General features: G+C 46.3%; 1 protein-coding gene across 3 annotated transcripts in view; it reads right to left on the bottom strand.

Annotated features, from left to right (window-relative positions):
* Positions 1-19,042, bottom strand: part of AMMECR1L (AMMECR1 like) — a 67,469-nt gene that overhangs the window by 19,464 nt on the left and 28,963 nt on the right. For 2 of the 3 annotated variants that reach the window (XM_063915886.1, XM_063915885.1), the window contains exons 2-5: positions 13,900-14,226; positions 10,736-10,846; positions 7,844-7,958; positions 6,649-6,739 (exon numbers count right to left, since the gene is read on the bottom strand). In XM_063915886.1, coding sequence (XP_063771956.1) covers positions 6,649-6,739; positions 7,844-7,958; positions 10,736-10,846; positions 13,900-14,213 — 631 coding nt within the window. In that variant the 5' untranslated portion in view covers positions 14,214-14,226. The remainder of the gene's footprint in view (positions 1-6,648; positions 6,740-7,843; positions 7,959-10,735; positions 10,847-13,899; positions 14,227-19,042) is intronic. The other variant, XM_063915887.1, reaches the window with a different exon arrangement.

Genomic DNA, 19,042 nt, shown 5'->3' with positions numbered 1-19,042 from the left:
TCCCAAGAAAATTGGGTGTCCTGCTTCGAAGCAGACGATTTCTCGCTGGATCAGGTTCACTATCCAGCATGCATATTCTACGGCAGGTTTGCCATGTCCGAAATCGGTTAAGGCCCACTCTACTCGTAAGGTGGGGTCTTCCTGGGCGGTTGCCCGGGGTGTTTCGGCTTTGCATCTTTGCCGAGCGGCTACTTGGTCTGGGTCGAACACGTTTGCTAAGTTCTACAAGTTCGATACTTTGGCCTCTGAGGACCTAGTTTGGTCAAGCAGTTCTGTAGGAGCCTCCGTGCTCTCCCTCCTATTCTGGGAGCTTTGGTACATCCCCATGGTACTGTGGACCCCAGCATTCTCTAGGACGTAAGAGAAAATAAGATTTTACTTACCGATAAATCTATTTCTCGTAGTCCGTAGTGGATGCTGGGACTCCGTAAGGACCATGGGGAATAGCGGCTCCGCAGGAGACAGGGCACAAGAATAAAAGCTTTAGGATCAGGTGGTGTGCACTGGCTCCTCCCCCTATGACCCTCCTCCAAGCCTCAGTTGGGATACTGTGCCCGGACGAGCGTACATAATAAGGAAGGATATTGAATCCCGGGTAAGACTCATACCAGCCACACCAATCACACCGTACAACTCGTGATCTGAACCCAGTTAACAGTATGATAAAACGAAAAGGAGCCTCTGAAAAGATGGCTCACAACAATAATAACCCGAATTTTTGTAACAATAACTATATACAAGTATTGCAGACAATCCGCACTTGGGATGGGCGCCCAGCATCCACTACGGACTACGAGAAATAGATTTATCGGTAAGTAAAATCTTATTTTCTCTGACGTCCTAGTGGATGCTGGGACTCCGTAAGGACCATGGGGATTATACCAAAGCTCCCAAACGGGCGGGAGAGTGCGGATGACTCTGCAGCACCGAATGAGAGAACTCCAGGTCCTCCTCAGCCAGGGTATCAAATTTGTAGAATTTAGCAAACGTGTTTGCCCCTGACCAAGTAGCTGCTCGGCAAAGTTGTAAAGCCGAGACCCCTCGGGCAGCCGCCCAAGATGAGCCCACTTTCCTTGTGGAATGGGCTTTTACCGATTTTGGCTGTGGCAGGCCTGCCACAGAATGTGCAAGCTGAATTGTATTACAAATCCAACGAGCAATCGTCTGCTTAGAAGCAGGAGCACCCAGCTTGTTGGGTGCATACAGGATAAACAGCGAGTCAGATTTTCTGACTCCAGCCGTCCTGGAAACATATATTTTCAGGGCCCTGACAACGTCAAGCAACATGGAGTCCTCCAAGTCCCTAGTAGCCGCAGGTACCACAATAGGTTGGTTCATGTGAAATGCAGAAACCACCTTAGGTAGAAATTGAGGACGAGTCCTCAATTCTGCCCTGTCAGAATGAAAAATTAAGTAAGGGCTTTTATATGATAAAGCCGCCAATTTTGACACACGCCTGGCTGAAGCCAGGGCTAACAGCATCGTCACCTTCCATGTGAGATATTTGAAGTCCACAGTGGTGAGTGGTTCAAACCAATGTGACTTTAGGAAACTCAACACAACATTGAGATCCCAAGGTGCCACTGGAGGCACAAAAGGAGGCTGTATATGCAGTACCCCTTTTACAAATGTCTGAACTTCAGGCACTGAAGCCAGTTCTTTCTGGAAGAAAATCGACAGGGCCGAAATTTGAACCTTAATGGACCCTAATTTTAGGCCCATAGATAGTCCTGTTTGCAGGAAATGGAGGAAACGACCCAGTTGAAATTCCTCTGTAGGGGCCTTCTTGGCCTCACACCACGCAACATATTTTCGCCAAATGCGGTGATAATGTTTTTCCCCTCAGGATCCGGCGTTCAACCGCCATGCCGTCAAACGCAGCCGCGGTAAGTCTTGGAACAGACAAGGCCCCTGCTGGAGCAGGTCCTTTCTCAGAGGTAGAGGCCACGGTTCGTCCGTGAGCATCTCTTGAAGTTCCGGGTACCAAGTCCTTCTTGGCCAATCCGGAACCACGAGTATAGTTCTTACTCCTCTCCTTCTTATGATTCTCAGTACTTTTGGTATGAGAGGCAGAGGAGGGAACACATACACTGACTGGTACACCCACGGCGTTACCAGAGCGTCCACCGCTATTGCCTGAGGGTCCCTTGACCTGGCGCAATATCTGTCTAGTTTTTTGTTTAGACGGGACGCCATCATGTCCACCTTTGGTTCTTCCCAACGGTTTACTATCAGGTGGAAGACTTCTGGGTGAAGTCCCCACTCTCCCGGGTGGAGGTCGTGTCTGCTGAGGAAGTTTGCTTCCCAGTTGTCCACTCCCGGAATGAACACTGCTGACAGTGCTATCACATGATTTTCCGCCCAGCGAAGAATCCTTGCAGCTTCTGCCATTGCCCTCCTGCTTCTCGTGCCGCCCTGTCTGTTTACGTGGGCGACTGACGTGATGTTGTCCGATTGGATCAATACCGCCTGACCCTGAAGCAGGGGTTTCGCTTGACTTAGGGCATTGTAAATGGCCCTTAGTTCCAGAATGTTTATATGAAGAGATGTTTCCATGCTTGACCACAAGCCCTGGAAATTTCTTCCCTGTGTGACTGCTCCCCAGCCTCTCAGGCTTGCATCCGTGGTCACCAGGATCCAATCCTGAATGCCAAATCTGCGGCCCTCTAGTAGATGAGCACTCTGCAGCCACCACAGAAGAGACACCCTTGTCCTTGGCGACAGGGTTATCCGCTGATGCATCTGAAGATGCGATCCGGACCATTTGTCCAGTAGATCCCACTGAAAAGTTCTTGCATGGAATCTTCCGAATGGAATCGCTTCGTAAGAAGCCACCATTTTTCCCAGGACCCTCGTGCACTGATGCACTGACACCTGGCCTGGTTTTAGGAGGTTCCTGACTAGCTCGGATAACTCCCTGGCCTTCTCCTCCGGGAGAAACACCTTCTTCTGGACTGTGTCCAGAATCATTCCTAGGAACAGTAGACGTGTCGTTGGAATCAGCTGCGATTTTGGAATATTTAGGATCCACCCGTGCTGACGTAACACTACCTGAGATAGTGCTACTCCGACTTCTAACTGTTCCCTGGACCTTGCCCTTATCAGGAGATCGTCCAAGTAAGGGATAATTAAGATGCCTTTTCTTCGAAGAAGAATCATCATTTCGGCCATTACCTTGGTAAAGACCCGAGGTGCCGTGGACAACCCAAACGGCAGCGTCTGAAACTGATAATGACAGTTTTGTACTACAAACCTGAGGTACCCTTGGTGAGAAGGGTAGATTGGGACGTGGAGATAAGCATCTTTGATGTCCAGAGACACCATATAGTCCCCTTCTTCCAGGTTTGCTATCACCGCTCTGAGTGATTCCATCTTGAATTTGAACCTTTTTATGTAAGTGTTCAAGGATTTCAGATTTAAAATTGGTCTCACCGAGCCGTCCGGCTTCGGTACCACAAACAGCGTGGAATAATACCCCTTTCCCTGTTGTAGGAGGGGTACCTTGATTATCACCTGCTGGGAATACAGCTTGTGAATGGCTTCCAAAACTGCCTCCCTGTCGGAGGGAGACTTTGGTAGAGCAGACTTCAGGAACCGGCGAGGGGGAAACGCCTCGAATTCCAGTTTGTACCCCTGCGATACTACCTGTAGAATCCAGGGGTCCACTTGCGAGTGAGCCCACTGCGCGTTGAAATTCTTGAGACGGGCCCCCACCATGTCTGAGTCTGCTTGTAAAGCCCCAGCGTCATGCTGAAGACTTGGCAGAAGCAGGGGAGGGCTTCTGCTCCTGGGAAGCGGCTGCATGGTGCAGTCTTTTTCCTCTTCCTCTGCCCCGGGGCAGAAAGGAGTGGCCTTTAGCTCGCTTGTACTTATGGGAACGAAAGGACTGAGTTTGAAAAGACGGTGTCTTTTTCTGCTGATGTCAAGTGACCTGGGGTAAAAAGGTGGACTTTCCAGCCGTTGCCGTGGCCACCAGGTCCGATAGACCAGCCCCAAATAACTCCTCCCCTTTATACGGCAATATTTCCATATGTCGTTTGGAATCCGCATCCCCTGACCACTGTCGCGTCCATAACGCTCTTCTGGCAGAAATGGACATAGCACTTACTCTAGATGCCAGGGTGCAAATATCCCTCTGTGCATCACGCATATATAGTAATGCATCCTTCAAATGCTCTATAGTTAACAATATATTGTCCCTATCCAGGGTATCAATATTTTCAGTCAGGGAATCCGACCACGCGACTCCAGCACTGCACATCCAGGCTGAAGCGATTGCTGGTCGCAGTATAACACCAGTATGTGTGTATATACTTTTTAGGATATTTTCCAGCCTTCTATCAGCTGGTTCTTTGAGGGTGGCCGTATCAGGAGACGGTAACGCTACTTGTTTAGATAAACGTGTGAGCGCCTTATCTACCCTAGGGGGTGTTTCCCAACGCGTCCTAACCTCTGACGGGAAAGGATATAGTGCCAATAATTTTTTAGAAATTAGCAGTTTTTTGTCGGGGGAAACCCACGCTTTATCACACACCTCATTTAATTCATCTGACTCAGGAAAAACTATTGGTAGTTTTTTCACACCCCACATAATACCCTTCTTTGTGGTACTTGTAGTGTCAGAAATGTTCAATGCCTCCTTCATTGCCGTGATCATGTAACGTGTGGCCCTACTGGACATTACGTTTGTCTCCTCACCGTCGACACTAGACTCAGTATCTGTGTCTGGGTCTGTGTCGACCCACTGAGGTAACGGGCGTTTTAGGGCCCCTGACGGTGTCTGAGACGCCTGGACAGGCACTAATTGATTTGCCGGCTGTCTCATGTCGTCAACCGTTTTTTGCAAAGTGCTGACATTATCACTTAATTCTTTAAATACGATCATCCAGTCAGGTGTCGACTCCCTAGGGGGTGACATCACTAACCCAGGCAATTGCTCCGCCTCCACATCATTTTCCTCCTCATACATGTCGACACACACGTACCGACACACAGCACACACACCGGGAATGCTCTGATAGAGGACAGGACCCCACTAGCCCTTTGGAGAGACAGAGGGAGAGTCTGCCAGCACACACCAAGCGCTATATATATATACAGGGATAACCTTATATAAGTGTTATTCCCTTATAGCTGCTGTTTATATTATTTTTAGCTGCCAATAGTGCCCCCCCTTCTCTTTTTTACCCTGATTCTGTAGCAAGTCTGCAGGGGAGAGTCAGGGAGCCGTCCTTCCAGCGGAGCTGTGGGGGAAAATGGCGCTTGTGTGCTGAGGAGATAGGCTCCGCCCCTTCACGACGTCCTTATCTCCCGCTCTTTTCTGTAAAAATGGCAGGGGTTAAAATACATCCATATAGCCCAGGAGCTATATGTGATGTATTCTTTTGCCAACCTAAGGTATTATCTGTTTATATTGCGTCTCAGGGCGCTCCCCCCCCCAGCGCCCTGCACCCTCAGTGACCGGAGTGTGAAGTGTGCTGAGAGCAATGGCGCACAGCTGCGGTGCTGTGCGCTACCTTAGTCTGAAGACAGGACCGTCTTCTGCCGCCGATTTCACCGGACCTCTTCGCTCTTCTGGCTCTGTAAGGGGGCCGGCGGCGCGGCTCCGGGACCCATCCAGGCTGAACCTGTGATCGTCCCTCTGGAGCTAATGTCCAGTAGCCTAAGAAGCCCAATCCACTCTGCACGCAGGTGAGTTCGCTTCTTCTCCCCTTAGTCCCACGATGCAGTGAGCCTGTTGCCAGCAGGACTCACTGAAAATAAAAAACCTAAAATACACTTTTATTCTAAGCAGCTCAGGAGAGCCACCTAGCCTGCACCCTTCTCGTTCGGGCACAAAAATCTAACTGAGGCTTGGAGGAGGGTCATAGGGGGAGGAGCCAGTGCACACCACCTGATCCTAAAGCTTTTATTCTTGTGCCCTGTCTCCTGCGGAGCCGCTATTCCCCATGGTCCTTACGGAGTCCCAGCATCCACTAGGACGTCAGAGAAAATAGGATTTTAATTACCTACAGGTAAATCCTTTTCTCGTAGTCCGTAGAGGATGCTGGGCACCCGCCCAGCGCTTCGTTTTCCTGCAATGGTTCTTTGGTTCAGTACAACTTTCTGTTAGTTACGCACTGCTTTTGTTACTTGGTAAGTAATGTTTCAGCGGTTTCTGAGTTTCAAGCAAGTTAGCTTGGTTTGCCTTGTATGTGTGAGCTGGTGTCAATCTCGCCACTATCTGTGTATAATCCTACTCTCGAAGATGTCCATCTCCTCGGATGACTGGGTCTGGTAGGAGGGGCATAGAGGGAGGAGCCAGCCCACACTCTCAAACTCTTTAAGTGCCAATGGCTCCTGGTGGACCCGTCTATATCCCATGGTACTAATGTGGACCCCAGCATCCTCTACGGACTACAAGAAAAGGATTTACCGGTAGGTAATTAAAATCCTATTTTTACGTGAGCTCATGTTGACAATATTTTCATTGTGTGACCTAAAACAACAAACTCTAACAATAAGGTATTTCCACATGCCTGTCGTAGAAAGATAAATGTAATTTACAAACCTTCGTGTTACAGCAGTGTGATGCCCCATTACTCCCGTGTAGATTTACTGCTGGTTTAACAATCCTAGTTAAATAATAACAGCGAGAGAGAGACACACCTTGTTCCTTGGCTACTTCAGGCAGGTAGGTGGCTGTGCGTTTTACCCCCTTCTCATTTAGGAACTCAATCCGGATCCCATGAACTCCAACCTGAAAGAAGGAAACCATCAGATTTATACATTTTATCTTCATACTGGAAATAATAAGGATGTGGTGGAATTTGTCGACATTCAGAATGTCGACAAGGATGGGAGGCTGATATGTCACATATTGCATTCACAGTGTTGACACTGACATAACGTCGACATTGCCAGAATGTCTACACTGTCAATCTTGACAGGCGGCATGTGGATTCCAGAGGCGAGTATGCCTTATCCTACCCCCTAACATCGTTCAAATTGTCTTTCAACATTCTATTGTCAAAATGCACAATTAATTGGACAGGACCTGTCCCAATGTTCTCACACATAAATCTCTATTTTCTCCAAGGTGCAAGCTTCACTGGATCCTCCAGACATTATAAAGGAAAATCACAGTACATCCTCCATATAATACAAAGTAGATCAATGGCATCCCCCAGGTACTATAACATGCCTCACTACATCATCCAGATAGATTCAGCGAATCTCCCTTCAGATAGGACAGATGATCTCATTATATCCTCCAAAATCGACAGAGAAGCGCACTACAATATCCATAAACTACAGAGGTCCTCACTACATCATCCAGATACTACAGAGAATCTAATTACATCCTCATGATACTACAGAGAAACTATTTATTTTCTCTAGTTAATACAAAGAGACTCACTAAATACTCTAATTACTACATCCTGCAGGTACTACAGAGGATCTTGCTTCATGCATTTAGATGCAACAGAGAGTAACACTACATAGCGTCTCGCTACATACTTCAGACAATATAGTGGATCACACAACATTTTCCACATAATACACCATCCGGAAACTATAGGTCAGTATTTCTCAAAACTTGGTCATGGAAACATCATTGATTGTTTTCAAGGTATCCTCGGGACTAATTGATCCCACCTGTAGATCTATTGTGCTAGTCAATTAATGCACCTGTGATTTAAGATAGATGATCTGGAAAACAAGCACTACTAGGGTTCCATGAGGACTGGATCTGAGAAACACTTCTATAGGGGATCACATTACACACTCTACATACTACAAATGAGCTCACTACAGTCTTGTAGGGTATGGATTCAGGCCTGGGTCACATGGAGCTTCTCACCTCCCAGTCCAGGAAGTCACTTACGTCCTCAAAGTTGGTGAGCAGAGACACGGAGCAGGACAGCTTGGGCAGCTCCTCACGGGTTAGAGGAGGGAAGCGGCTGTCCTTAAGGGCACTGTAAGGCGACAGTATTATATACTAAGTGACATCTAAACTGTGTATCTGTGTACACTAGATTTCCAACTATAAATGATACAATTACAGCATACTGTAAATAATGTATACACAATAACTATATAATCATGTATTTCTAATTTTGGCACACATCACAATTTCTCCTAATACACCTTTTCCACCTAACTTCCGTGTTTGACCCGAGATTTGGAATACAGTTCCAAACCGGGTAGACTAAGGACTGACCCCTTTCCACCATGGCTCAGACTCCGATTACTCAGCAGCACCATTATCCCCAGTAGAGACTCCGGCTAATGTCACTGGCCCCGCCCCCGAGTCAGTGTAAGCGCTGCAGGAACTAGCATCTCCGTAGATTTTCCCATGCTGTAAACAGGACCAGGTCAGATGACCCAGTTTACCTGTTTACACAGCCCCTTAATCCGGGTCCTTTTCCGGGATCAACCCTGCAAGCTAGCTGGGTTGGATTCTCGGGTTTCTGGACCCAGATTAACCTGTTTCAACTGAGCCACGACCCAGGTCATCAGGACAATAACCTGGGCGGCAGTAAAAAGGGGTAATGATTTTGTGGCAGGGTCCCAGTCCCGAACCAGCTTCCCTCCGCGTGTTTAATGGTGGCCGTTGCACTGTAGGCGTTAACCCCTGTGCTGCGGCACCATTTTCAAATGAACAGTAGGCGCTCTGTGTAAATGTATTCCCGGCGATAGGCGCCGGGTGGGTTAAAAATGTATTCTCACTTTTCATTGCTCTATCTCTGCCCGAACCCTCTCCAGCAGCCTCGGCAGTACAGACTGTTAATCTCTGGTGTGCGGTGCCGGGGGAGACGGTATGTGAGTAGCCGCTGCAGCTGGGAGACCTGTCCTAGGCTGCAGTTCATGGTGCCGACCGCTGGGGCCAGGGGCTCCGCGCCAGGCGCCTCAGCAGCACAAGGCGGCAGTGGAGTGTAACCCCGGTGCGCTGCACCGGAGAAAGTCGCTGCAGGAGAGAGCGGCCAGGGGGTGCACAGTGCTGTGGCTAGGGATCCGGGACCTCTGGCTCACAGTGTGGCGAGACTGGGCAGTGTGATGGGCCGCAGACCCTCATATCACTACTGGAGGCTGCAGCGAGGCAGAGGTAGCTAGTCGGCTCCCCGGGTGGCGCTAGATAACCCCAGGAGGGGGCTGCAGAGCTGAAGGCTGAACGCTGGGGAACAGAAGCCCAGCTTCTGGATCCCCAACTCTTTAAGATGGGGGCAAACCATGCTGCTGCACGTGGGAAGACAGGGGAAGCCAGCTCCCTGTACCTCCAGCACTGGGAGTACCCTGGCCTGCAAGGGAGCCCAGCGCTGATCGCTGGGCACATTATAAACAAAAATGTTTAAAAGTAATTTAAAATTGTATGTATAACACTGAGCTGGGGAAAGCAGATCCCCAGCTGCAGTGCCTGGGTATGTTGAGCCTAATTCAGTGCACAGGCTCAGTTTAATGATGTGTAGAGTGTATTTATGTTTAAAACTGAAATGTACTTACTTGGTTACTTGTGTCCCAGGGGGAATCCAGGGCTCTGTTTGGGCGGCTGGATTCCCCCTGCCCTCTCCTACAAAAACGGAACACCTTCCCAAATAGCCTACTAGCTGGGAGTTGCATGGGAAAGCAGAGGAAAGAGTCAGCTTCCCAGCTAGCTAACTGTTTTCCTGGAGCTCCATAGGGCTCCCACTCCGTGGACAGGAAGCCCTACCAGGGGATCTGGGCTGCCCATCTCTGGAGCTCGGTTTCAGGCTAGAGATGGTGAGCTGGGTCCCATGGCATATTCCTGTAGAATATTTTTGGTGGGAAACTTCCCCCAACCCTAGACGAACTGACTCCTGGGTGACGACCAAAACCCCGGGTGGGATCAGACACAGGGGAGTGACCACTCCTCACTGTCAATGGGGGACAAAAGTAACTGTGCATGTATGCAAGGCATGCACAGCACGTGCACATACAGTGATTGGTTAGAGAAAACAGGGAGGGCTTACCCCCTGTGGTTTGGTGTGTAGAACGGAGATTAAAAAATGGCCATGCGAGCCTCAGAGTACATTCTATTCTATTCCATTCTGCTGTGAACATCTTTTTGTATGCAGTTTCCCCTGGCAACTTGGAGGGTCCTTTTCAGGACTTTATTTGAGCAATAAACATCCTTGCCTCAAGACGATCGCCTTCATCTTGTGACAAGCAGGAATGCGCAGTCCCATTTTCCGCCTGTCCTAGTATGAGCCTAGCATCTCCAAGTTCTGCCTTCTGCCACGCTACCGTACAGAGGCCTGGTCAGCGACCAGTGGGAGTCAGCCAATGACAACCAGGTGGTGTGACAGCAGCGTGTCTACACATACACAGCTGTAAGCGGTATCCAGGTGCCGGTGGTAGGAGCCTGAGCAGAACCTGAGCATCATACCCACCCACTGCGCAGTGGGTGGAGTCAGTAACAGGCAGTTACTGACGGTAAGAGAGAATCCCCTATTGGCCAGGTCCCACTAAAACCCATTCTGTGTGTAGCCAAGGAGGGCTGAAGGCGTCCAGTCACAGCTGTCCTTTTTATAAAAGATGCCATCAGGACCTCTGATCATTCATCTTCAACTATAGCAGCTGGTAATACACAGGTTTCAGAAGCACTAGTTTGACAACAGCCTCATAATAAGGAATAGATAAGTAGCTGCACTGAGCACTTAGAAAATGTACACATATAATATTCTGCACTCCTGGTACGTGCGTTGCAAGATACATAATTTTGCTGTCGTGGTACCTGGTTAAGGTGTATTCCCTGAGTCCTGAGTGTAGATTCATGGCAGAAAAGGTCCCAATGCAGCCACGTAGGCGTTTGTCACGTCCTGCCTTCCATGTGACAAACAATGGGCTGGGGATGAGAAAGGTGAATAAAATACCATACAAACAAGACAAGCAATAAATAACAAGCACAATATGTATTGCTATGCACAGATACATGACAAGCGGTGACTGCTGCATTCCTGACTGCCATGTGCAGTATAGATGCTTCCAGCAGCGAATAAGAAGGGAGCAGCATAGCATTTCAGAGTGGTATGTGTAGTTTACAAGGGTATGGAGCGAGAGGGGTCTCTCCAGGTACTTCATGCTCCCCAGTAGCATTAGAAGCTGCCTATAAAGTCATCCATATGTGAAAAAGCTTTAATAATGTAAAAAAAACACAAATAACCCCCCTCTTATAGACAAAGCACATATTATTCTGTGAACTATCAGTATTAGCACCAGATATGGCTGTGCAAATTAGTTGTTTCTCTGGATATGACATGAGATACAGCTCTGCATATTAGGCTTGCTGCCAGATAAGCTCTGCACATTAGTAATTGCACCAAATACGGCTGTGCAACTTGACAGCAGGAATAGACTCCGTCAGAGCTTCCCTCACTGGCTGTTGAATGGATCAGTAGCTGAACCTAGTAGCTGCTGAAAGAGACATGCAGCCAGCTCTGGTATAAATAGCTTGTGTCACATCAAGCACCAGTCAATGAGGGAAACAAGAGATGGCTACTATAACGTTATTTATTACCATTTATTTATATAGCGCACACATATTCCGCAGCGCTTTACAGAGTATATTTAACCATTCACATCAGTGCCTGCCCCAGTGGAGCTTATAATCTATTCCTCACACCCTTGTACACACATTCACGTTAGGGTTAAATATGATGGGAGCCAATTAACCTACCAGTATATTTTTGGATTGTGGGAGGAAACCAGAGTACCCGGAGGAAACCCACGCAAGCACTGGGAGAATATACAAACTCCACACAGGGCCATGGTGGGTATCGAACCCATGACTGCATGTGAGGCAGTAACGCTAACCATTACACCATCCGTGAATTATAAGAAGTAATGTACTAAGATACCCTCTCAAACCATCTGTTATATAATACAGTACACCCGCGCATCTCATTACACACTACGGCAGCTCACACATAATTAGGATCCTGCTTCATTATACTATGGCGATGTAAACAGGCTTACCCATATAGTGCACAACAGAAAAATAGAGACCAAGACTTAACTAGCGCGTTCTCAGTTTCTTCTGATTCTTAAGATCCCATGGAATTTCTTTGCTCAGGATCGAATCCCATATGAAACAAAGGATATGTGTATATAGTGAAATACTATTTTAATAGTAAACATATAACACATGTCCAAAGGAGGAACATTGAACCTGCCATAGGACACCGCCAGAACGGAGCGCTTCGAGCGTCCGGTCCCCATGACAACGGGACCGGAAGTGACGTCGTGCTACAGTGTGCGGAAGGGAATAATACAAGGAGAAGCGGGTTGGCATGGCAACGAGCCACTACACGGACTAAGGGGGCGGTGCAGCAAAAGGTATGCTTATACAGCCCTTGGCAGCCATACGAGATGTATGTGTAGAGGAAGTTGAGGTTGTTATGGCAACAAACCCGCCCAGAATCTGTATAAAGGATTAGGAAGTTGCTATGGACGCTCTGGCAGAGGATCATGGGACTTGTAGGAAATGATGATGTATAGGATTCAGCTAGGCGCCTAGCCTTCTGATTGGGAGATTGTGGTTTAAATAACAGGAGCAGGAGGAAGGGAATCATTCAGCTTGCAAACCTTGAAAAAGACCCCAGGCAGGGGTAGAAACGCGTAGGTTGTTTCCTGAACAAGCCCAAGGACGGACGTAAGGACCAGGCTCTCAACAAGATCTGAGTGGCATGGTGGGAAGATCCGGTAACCCCACATTACATCTTTCATGCGCTGTTTGAACTGTCTAAACCACAGTTCAGAATCATCTGGTAATTAGCCCGTCCTCATATGTATGCTTGAAGGGATTGTGCAATATATTGGATTGCTTATCAATTTTTATCAACTTTTTATAATTTTTTATCAATTGTCTTGGATGTATTTGCATGTGTATTATGTTTACTATTAAAATAGTACTTCACTATATACAGATATCCTTTGTTTCATATGGGATTCGATCCTGAGCAAAGAAATTCCATGGGATCTTAAGAATCAGAAGAAACTGAGAACGCGCTAGTTAAGTCTTGGTCTCTATTTTTCTGTTGTGCACTATATGGGTGAGGGGTGAAGGAAAACCTCCTTAGAAACTTTGAGACTACACTAGCTGCTAAACTTGCGCACGACGGTATCCTATTCAATTTTGTATTGTAGGCTTACCCATAAGTTATAACGGGATCCGGTCTGAAGGTCGACACTGTCTAGGTCGACAGTCACTAGGTCGACATGGATGGAAGGTCGACATGTGCTAGGTCGACAGGTCTAAAGGAGTTTTTCACATTTTTTTATTTTTTTTTATTTTTTAATACTTAACGATCCACGTGGACTACGATTGGAACGGTAATCTGTGCCGAGCGAAGCGGTAGCGGAGCGAAGGCATTATGCCCGAAGTATGGCGAGCGAACGCGGTGCACTAATTGGGGATCCCGGTCACTCTACGAAGAAAACGACACCCCCAAAAAAATTAAACCTCATGTCGACCTTTAGACCTGTCGACCTAGCACATATCGACCTAAAAACCCTGTCGACCTTCCAGCCATGTCGACCTAGTGACTGACGACCTATAGTGGTCGACCTAAACATTGTCGACCTACATACTGTCGATTTGATGAACCACACCCGTTATAACTACATCTCCATTTTTTAACTTCCGTCCTGGAAGCAGGTATTTTGGCTATGTTATTAATGTAGTTTTCTGTAAGGCGCTACGTGCCCCTGTATAGCTCTACCTCCCCTCCCAGCAGGATACTAATCATTTGCAAGGTTTCCCTTTTGTAGATTCAGCTCTGTGGCCAATAATAAGAAAGTGCACGTTCCAAATTTCAGCGACAGAAGAAAATGCTTTGTGAATATAATGGATGACCTTTGTCTTAGGCAAGACGATATTACTATAACCATAACACTTACTAGGGATCATTGGTAAAACGTGGCAAACGTGGCTGTGGGAAGCCATGCAGGTGGCAATAAAGGACATCAAAGCAGTAGCAACCCATTTCAGCTGTCACCACCAACTGCTCCCTGCCGCTTGTGGTCCCATTGGGGCGGGAGAGTGGGGTGAGGGCACCTGGACCCACCGTCTTGTCTTCAGGGGGCTGGCAGTTATGTGGGACTGGGGTCTGAACACTGCCTGCAGGTGATGGACACAGTTTGAGTTTCTTCACTCCACAACAGCCTGAAGATGGCTTGTTCTCTGCAGTCGATACACAACGTCTCTTCCCCATGCTGTGAGACAGCCTGCAAGTAAAACAAGAGCAAATCTTAATAGCAATGTTTTATATTTTTAGAATATAGCAGGGTCAGTTTTCACCAAATAAGCTTTCAATTTTAATGGAACATTATAATGTTCCGTTATATAGGGCTGAATGTAATGCTACCCGCTGAACTTGGACGTTTTTTTTAAAGGGGCAATCACTTACATGGCAAAACCATGCCTTGTAAGTGATTGCCCACTGCAATGCGACCTGAATAACCCCCATAGTCTGGTGATGATAAATTGGGTGAGTGCAAATAAATGGGATTGCAATAAGTGAAAGGGACATTGGTGAATGAAAGACATTTCATTAAGCAAAAACAAACAAATGTGCCAAGTAAGAAATACTTTAATGAGTGAGGAATAATGTCAGCAAATGATAATAAGCTAGAAACAAAAAGGACATTGAACAAAATATAGGGCCTAATTTATGTTTGTATGCAGATGCAATTGTGATTTTCTAGGCTATGGAACTGCTAATGTTAACAAGTGAAGCTGATGCCCACCAGAGATATCGCAAACTCATTCATTCACAATTACGTACACATCTGCAGTCTATACGCAAAAACGAGGTACTGTACATCGAGGTTGTGGGTTGGCCTATGGCTAGGCCAACTGGACACAGTAGTAGCTATGCAGGCGCCATGTTTTTGCATGTACGAGCTCATAGCGGACAGCAGATACACTCCCCGAAAATGGCCATGACACACCTGTGCTTTCCAACCATTCCCCATTAACCTCTCTAAATGGTCCCTTCCTGTCAATCACTTCTCCATGAAATACTCATTGTGAGCAAGGCCACAGTGGCAGCTTGATGCAAGCGCACTGCGATCACAGCTTGTTGCACTGTGTGGAGGGAGTAGAGAATGGGTATTATGTGGCAGGAACGGGGCTGGTTAGTTTAAAGCCAGGCAGCTGCATTTTGTACCAGCTGCAAGCAGTGCAACTCTCTTACTGAGAGTCCCAGCAGGTAGAGGGCATTGCAGGAGTCTAAGCGAGATGATACTAATGCATGTATGACTTTAGGCAGATTTTCTGTGGGAATTAGTTACTTATTTTGGCTATGTTCCTCAGATGATTAAGGATCTGATTGTGGTGGCTTCTCCTTTGTTTACAGTAGTCACAGGTGTCTTGTATCCTTGTACAGCACTTTCTGCTAGCCACTCCTACACATCAAGCTACTTCTCTACATCCTCATCTAGGAAGCAGGCCTGGAAGCTTACATTATTCACGTGAGGAGCAAACAGGGGCCGCTGGGCACCGGTCCGCAGGAAGTGTGCGAGACACATAAAGCAGTGGGCCCCTTCGTGGAGTTGTTTGACCACTGTTTATTTGGAACTCTATATTATCAACAAATATCCTTAAGTGTGCACTTGTAGTTCTGGCACAAGAGAACTTGGAAGCAAGTATAGTAAACTCAGCATCCAGGTCAGAACCAACAACGAGGCTCATTGGTACCATAAGGTGATACAATCACAGGAGCCGTGAAATTGCATTAAGCAGCTGCTAGGAAATGTAGTTGAATGTGTGATATCAGGAGTCTTTCCAATTGTGGGAAGACTCCTGATATCACACATTTAAAAGGACTAGAGTCAGTAGGGAAGTCCTAATCTAAATACTGATGCATGTCATTGTATGGGACAATTTCATCAGAGGAGAGATCTTTCAACAGAGTTATTTTATACTATATAAGACCAATTTGTAAAAGTGAATTTATGGTAGGTGGCCAAATTATTAGCAGAATCTATTGACATCAAACAATCCATATACATTATAGAGTTTGCAATTGTGTTAATTTAGCAGATTATTTCATTATTAGCAATTGTATGTAACAGGGTTATTGTTATAATAAATGTTTATTCTTCAATCCTCCATGGCAGTAATACTGTGTGTTAGTAACACAGCTACCCCCAGAATAGAGGGGGATCCTGGTTGATTTTGCCATGTAAATGATTGCCACTTTATAAAAACAAGAGAACTCTCCCAAAATCTTTCACTTCCTGATTCTCACACCCTATTACATGCCCCCCAGGGAATCATTTGTTGTTTTCTACCAGACGGGCTTACCTTTGCTATTCAGCCCCTCGACTCAACGCAACTCTTTCTAGCACAAAACTAACAGAAATGGGTGGTTCCCAGGAGAAAGCTAAATGCGCGATTCGGTGCAAACACAGTATTTGGAGTGAAAGTAAGGCTCTGTGCACAGCCACTATGTGCATGCATACACACATGACACCGGTTCAGGGTGTAAAAATTGGAGCTGGGATCAGCCTCCATCTTCCCAGGATTAAAAGTATGAATTATTAAAATTAATCACAGCAAGAAGCAGAGCAGGATCTGCTGTTGGAGAATCTCACCAGAACGGCAATGTGTTTCTGGTTTATGAAGGAAATGGAGCTAAAAGAGTGGCAGAATCTGGACAAGCATCAAAGTAGGTTTGTCCAAGATTTAACGTATGTATCTGGTTAAAGATGTAGAATTTTTGACCTGGTGTCCAGTGCCTAGAATGCTAATTTTATTTCTAAGACTACCATTCCGTTGGAAGATGGGAGAATCCTTTAAAGATCCAATGGATTAAAACAAACAAACAAACACGGAGAGTTGCTTTAAGAAGCTACATGTTTCAACAGCAGTTATGTTAGGCATCAGTGTGGTGGCCAGAATGGATCTTTGGCTATGCCCATAGGCTGTAGATGTGCATTCCAAAATCAGGATGGCTACGTTGCTTTTTGAAGAATCTCCTTTACTTGGCAACAAGTTGGAGTCTATGATCCAGAAAATGACTGTCTGAAGGTCAAATAGACTTCCACAGGATAAGCAAATTAGATATCCATTTGGGTTCAGTATGAAAAATCGATGGCCGGGATGCCAGCCATCAGTATACCAACAGCGGCATCCCGGCCACTAGTATGCCGGCATCGGGGCAAGCACTAGAAACCCTTGCGGGTTCGCTGCGCTTGCCACGCTGCGGACACGGTGGCTCACTGCGCTCGCCACAGGTTATATTCTCGCCACAGGCTATATTCGTGGACACCCACAGCATAGCCCGTTCCGGCATTGTGCCACTGTGCGGGATTCCGGCATCAGCATTGTGATCGCCGGGATCCTGTGCGGCGGTATCTTAACCGCTTCCCCTCCATTTCCCTCAGAACAGTAATACAGGAAATCTATAAGTTATAAACCAGGCTATCACTATGGCAGATAAATAGTACATCAAGGCAGTCCTTTTTATACATCAAAAGTTCTGACCATAAATCAGAACAATAATTACGTTCAGCCCATGCCTTCTATTCCTGTAGGGGCAGACTCTTAAAACGGGTTAAAAAAATTTAAACCTGAAACAGTGTACTGTATTTTTGGTATCAAGTGCTGCTTTTGTTTCTACCCATGTCTGTGCCTTCAGGGGCTTTGAGCACTATAATAGATCTAAGACACTTAAACAGGACATCCAGGTAAAGCACTTTCAGGGGTATATGCAATTGCGGTCGAATTTCGGGTATTTTTCGCCAAAAAAAAAAATTCGGCAATGCAATTCAGTGCTTTCCGTCAAAAAAACGGACTTTCAAAATTCGACTTTTTGAAATTCGACTTTTTGCAAATTTGACTTTTCTGCAATGATACAAGTGCTGCAATTCGACAAAAGCATATTCAATTCAAGTTTGGAAATTCGACAGCAGTGCTTTTAGACAGCAAATTCGTCATTTTCAATCCGCCACACTTTGGAGGGTGAAACCAATAAAAAAAATTTAAAACATGTTTTTTTTGTGGGGTTTTTTCGTGGTAATATCAGATCTATTTATATTAGAAGGGATTAGGTACTTGGTTTGTCTTTTTGGGAGGCACAAGTATTATTTATATATTTTTAAAAATAATATTTTTTTATTTTTTTTTATAGATGGAATGGTGAAATCCCTGAAAAAAATGGCGTGGGGTCCCCCCTCCAAAGCATAACCAGCCTCGGGCTCTTCGAGCTGGTCCTGGTTCTAAAAATGCGGGGGAAAAATTGACAGGGGATCCCCCGTATTTTTAAAACCAGCACCGGGTTCTGCGCCTGGTGCTGGTGCAAAAAATACGGGGGACAAAACGAGTAGGGGTCCCCCGTATTTTTTACACCAGCATCGGGCTCCACTAGCTGGACAGATAATGCCACAGCCGGGGGTCACTTTTATACAGTGCCCTGCGGCCGTGGCATTAAATATCCAACTAGTCTTTGCAATTGACACCGAATATACACCCTTCTACTGCATTGCTATATACATACATAAAAAAATCCATTGATTGGGAATCTACTCAGACGGGACTAGTAAAGTGGCTATCAGACTTCCCATCCATTGATGTTTCCACCATGCTTACGGCCTTTAATAAGATTAATAAAACCCTTATATCAGCATCCTACGCAGAAATGAACTATCAAATCCTACACCGATCCTACATTACACCAAAACTACGGTTCCAAATGGGAACAGCCTCTGACTCCAAATGTTTTAAGTGTGGCATGATAGATGCAGATATTTATCATTGTTTGTGGAGTTGCCTTGAAGTACGTAAATTCTGGAACCTAATTCAAACATATGTTAGAGATAAACTGCATCTCAACTTAGATGTCTCCCCGGAATGGGTTATGTGGGACTTACACTTATATCACCCTGCCTCTAAGCTGCCGATCGGTAAACGCCAATTACTAACCAAAATAGCAGCAGCAGGAAAAAAAACAATACTGTCCCAATGGATAGCTACAGATTCACTATCCATAGCTATATTTTTGCCAAGAATATCATACCTCTTCCATATGGAATGGTT

This window comes from Pseudophryne corroboree, chromosome 4, assembly GCF_028390025.1.
Source record: "Pseudophryne corroboree isolate aPseCor3 chromosome 4, aPseCor3.hap2, whole genome shotgun sequence".
NCBI classification, from domain to species: Eukaryota; Metazoa; Chordata; class Amphibia; order Anura; family Myobatrachidae; genus Pseudophryne; species Pseudophryne corroboree.
The sequence above is the reverse complement of the archived record's forward strand: the minus strand, read 5'-3'. Positions and strand labels throughout refer to the sequence as shown.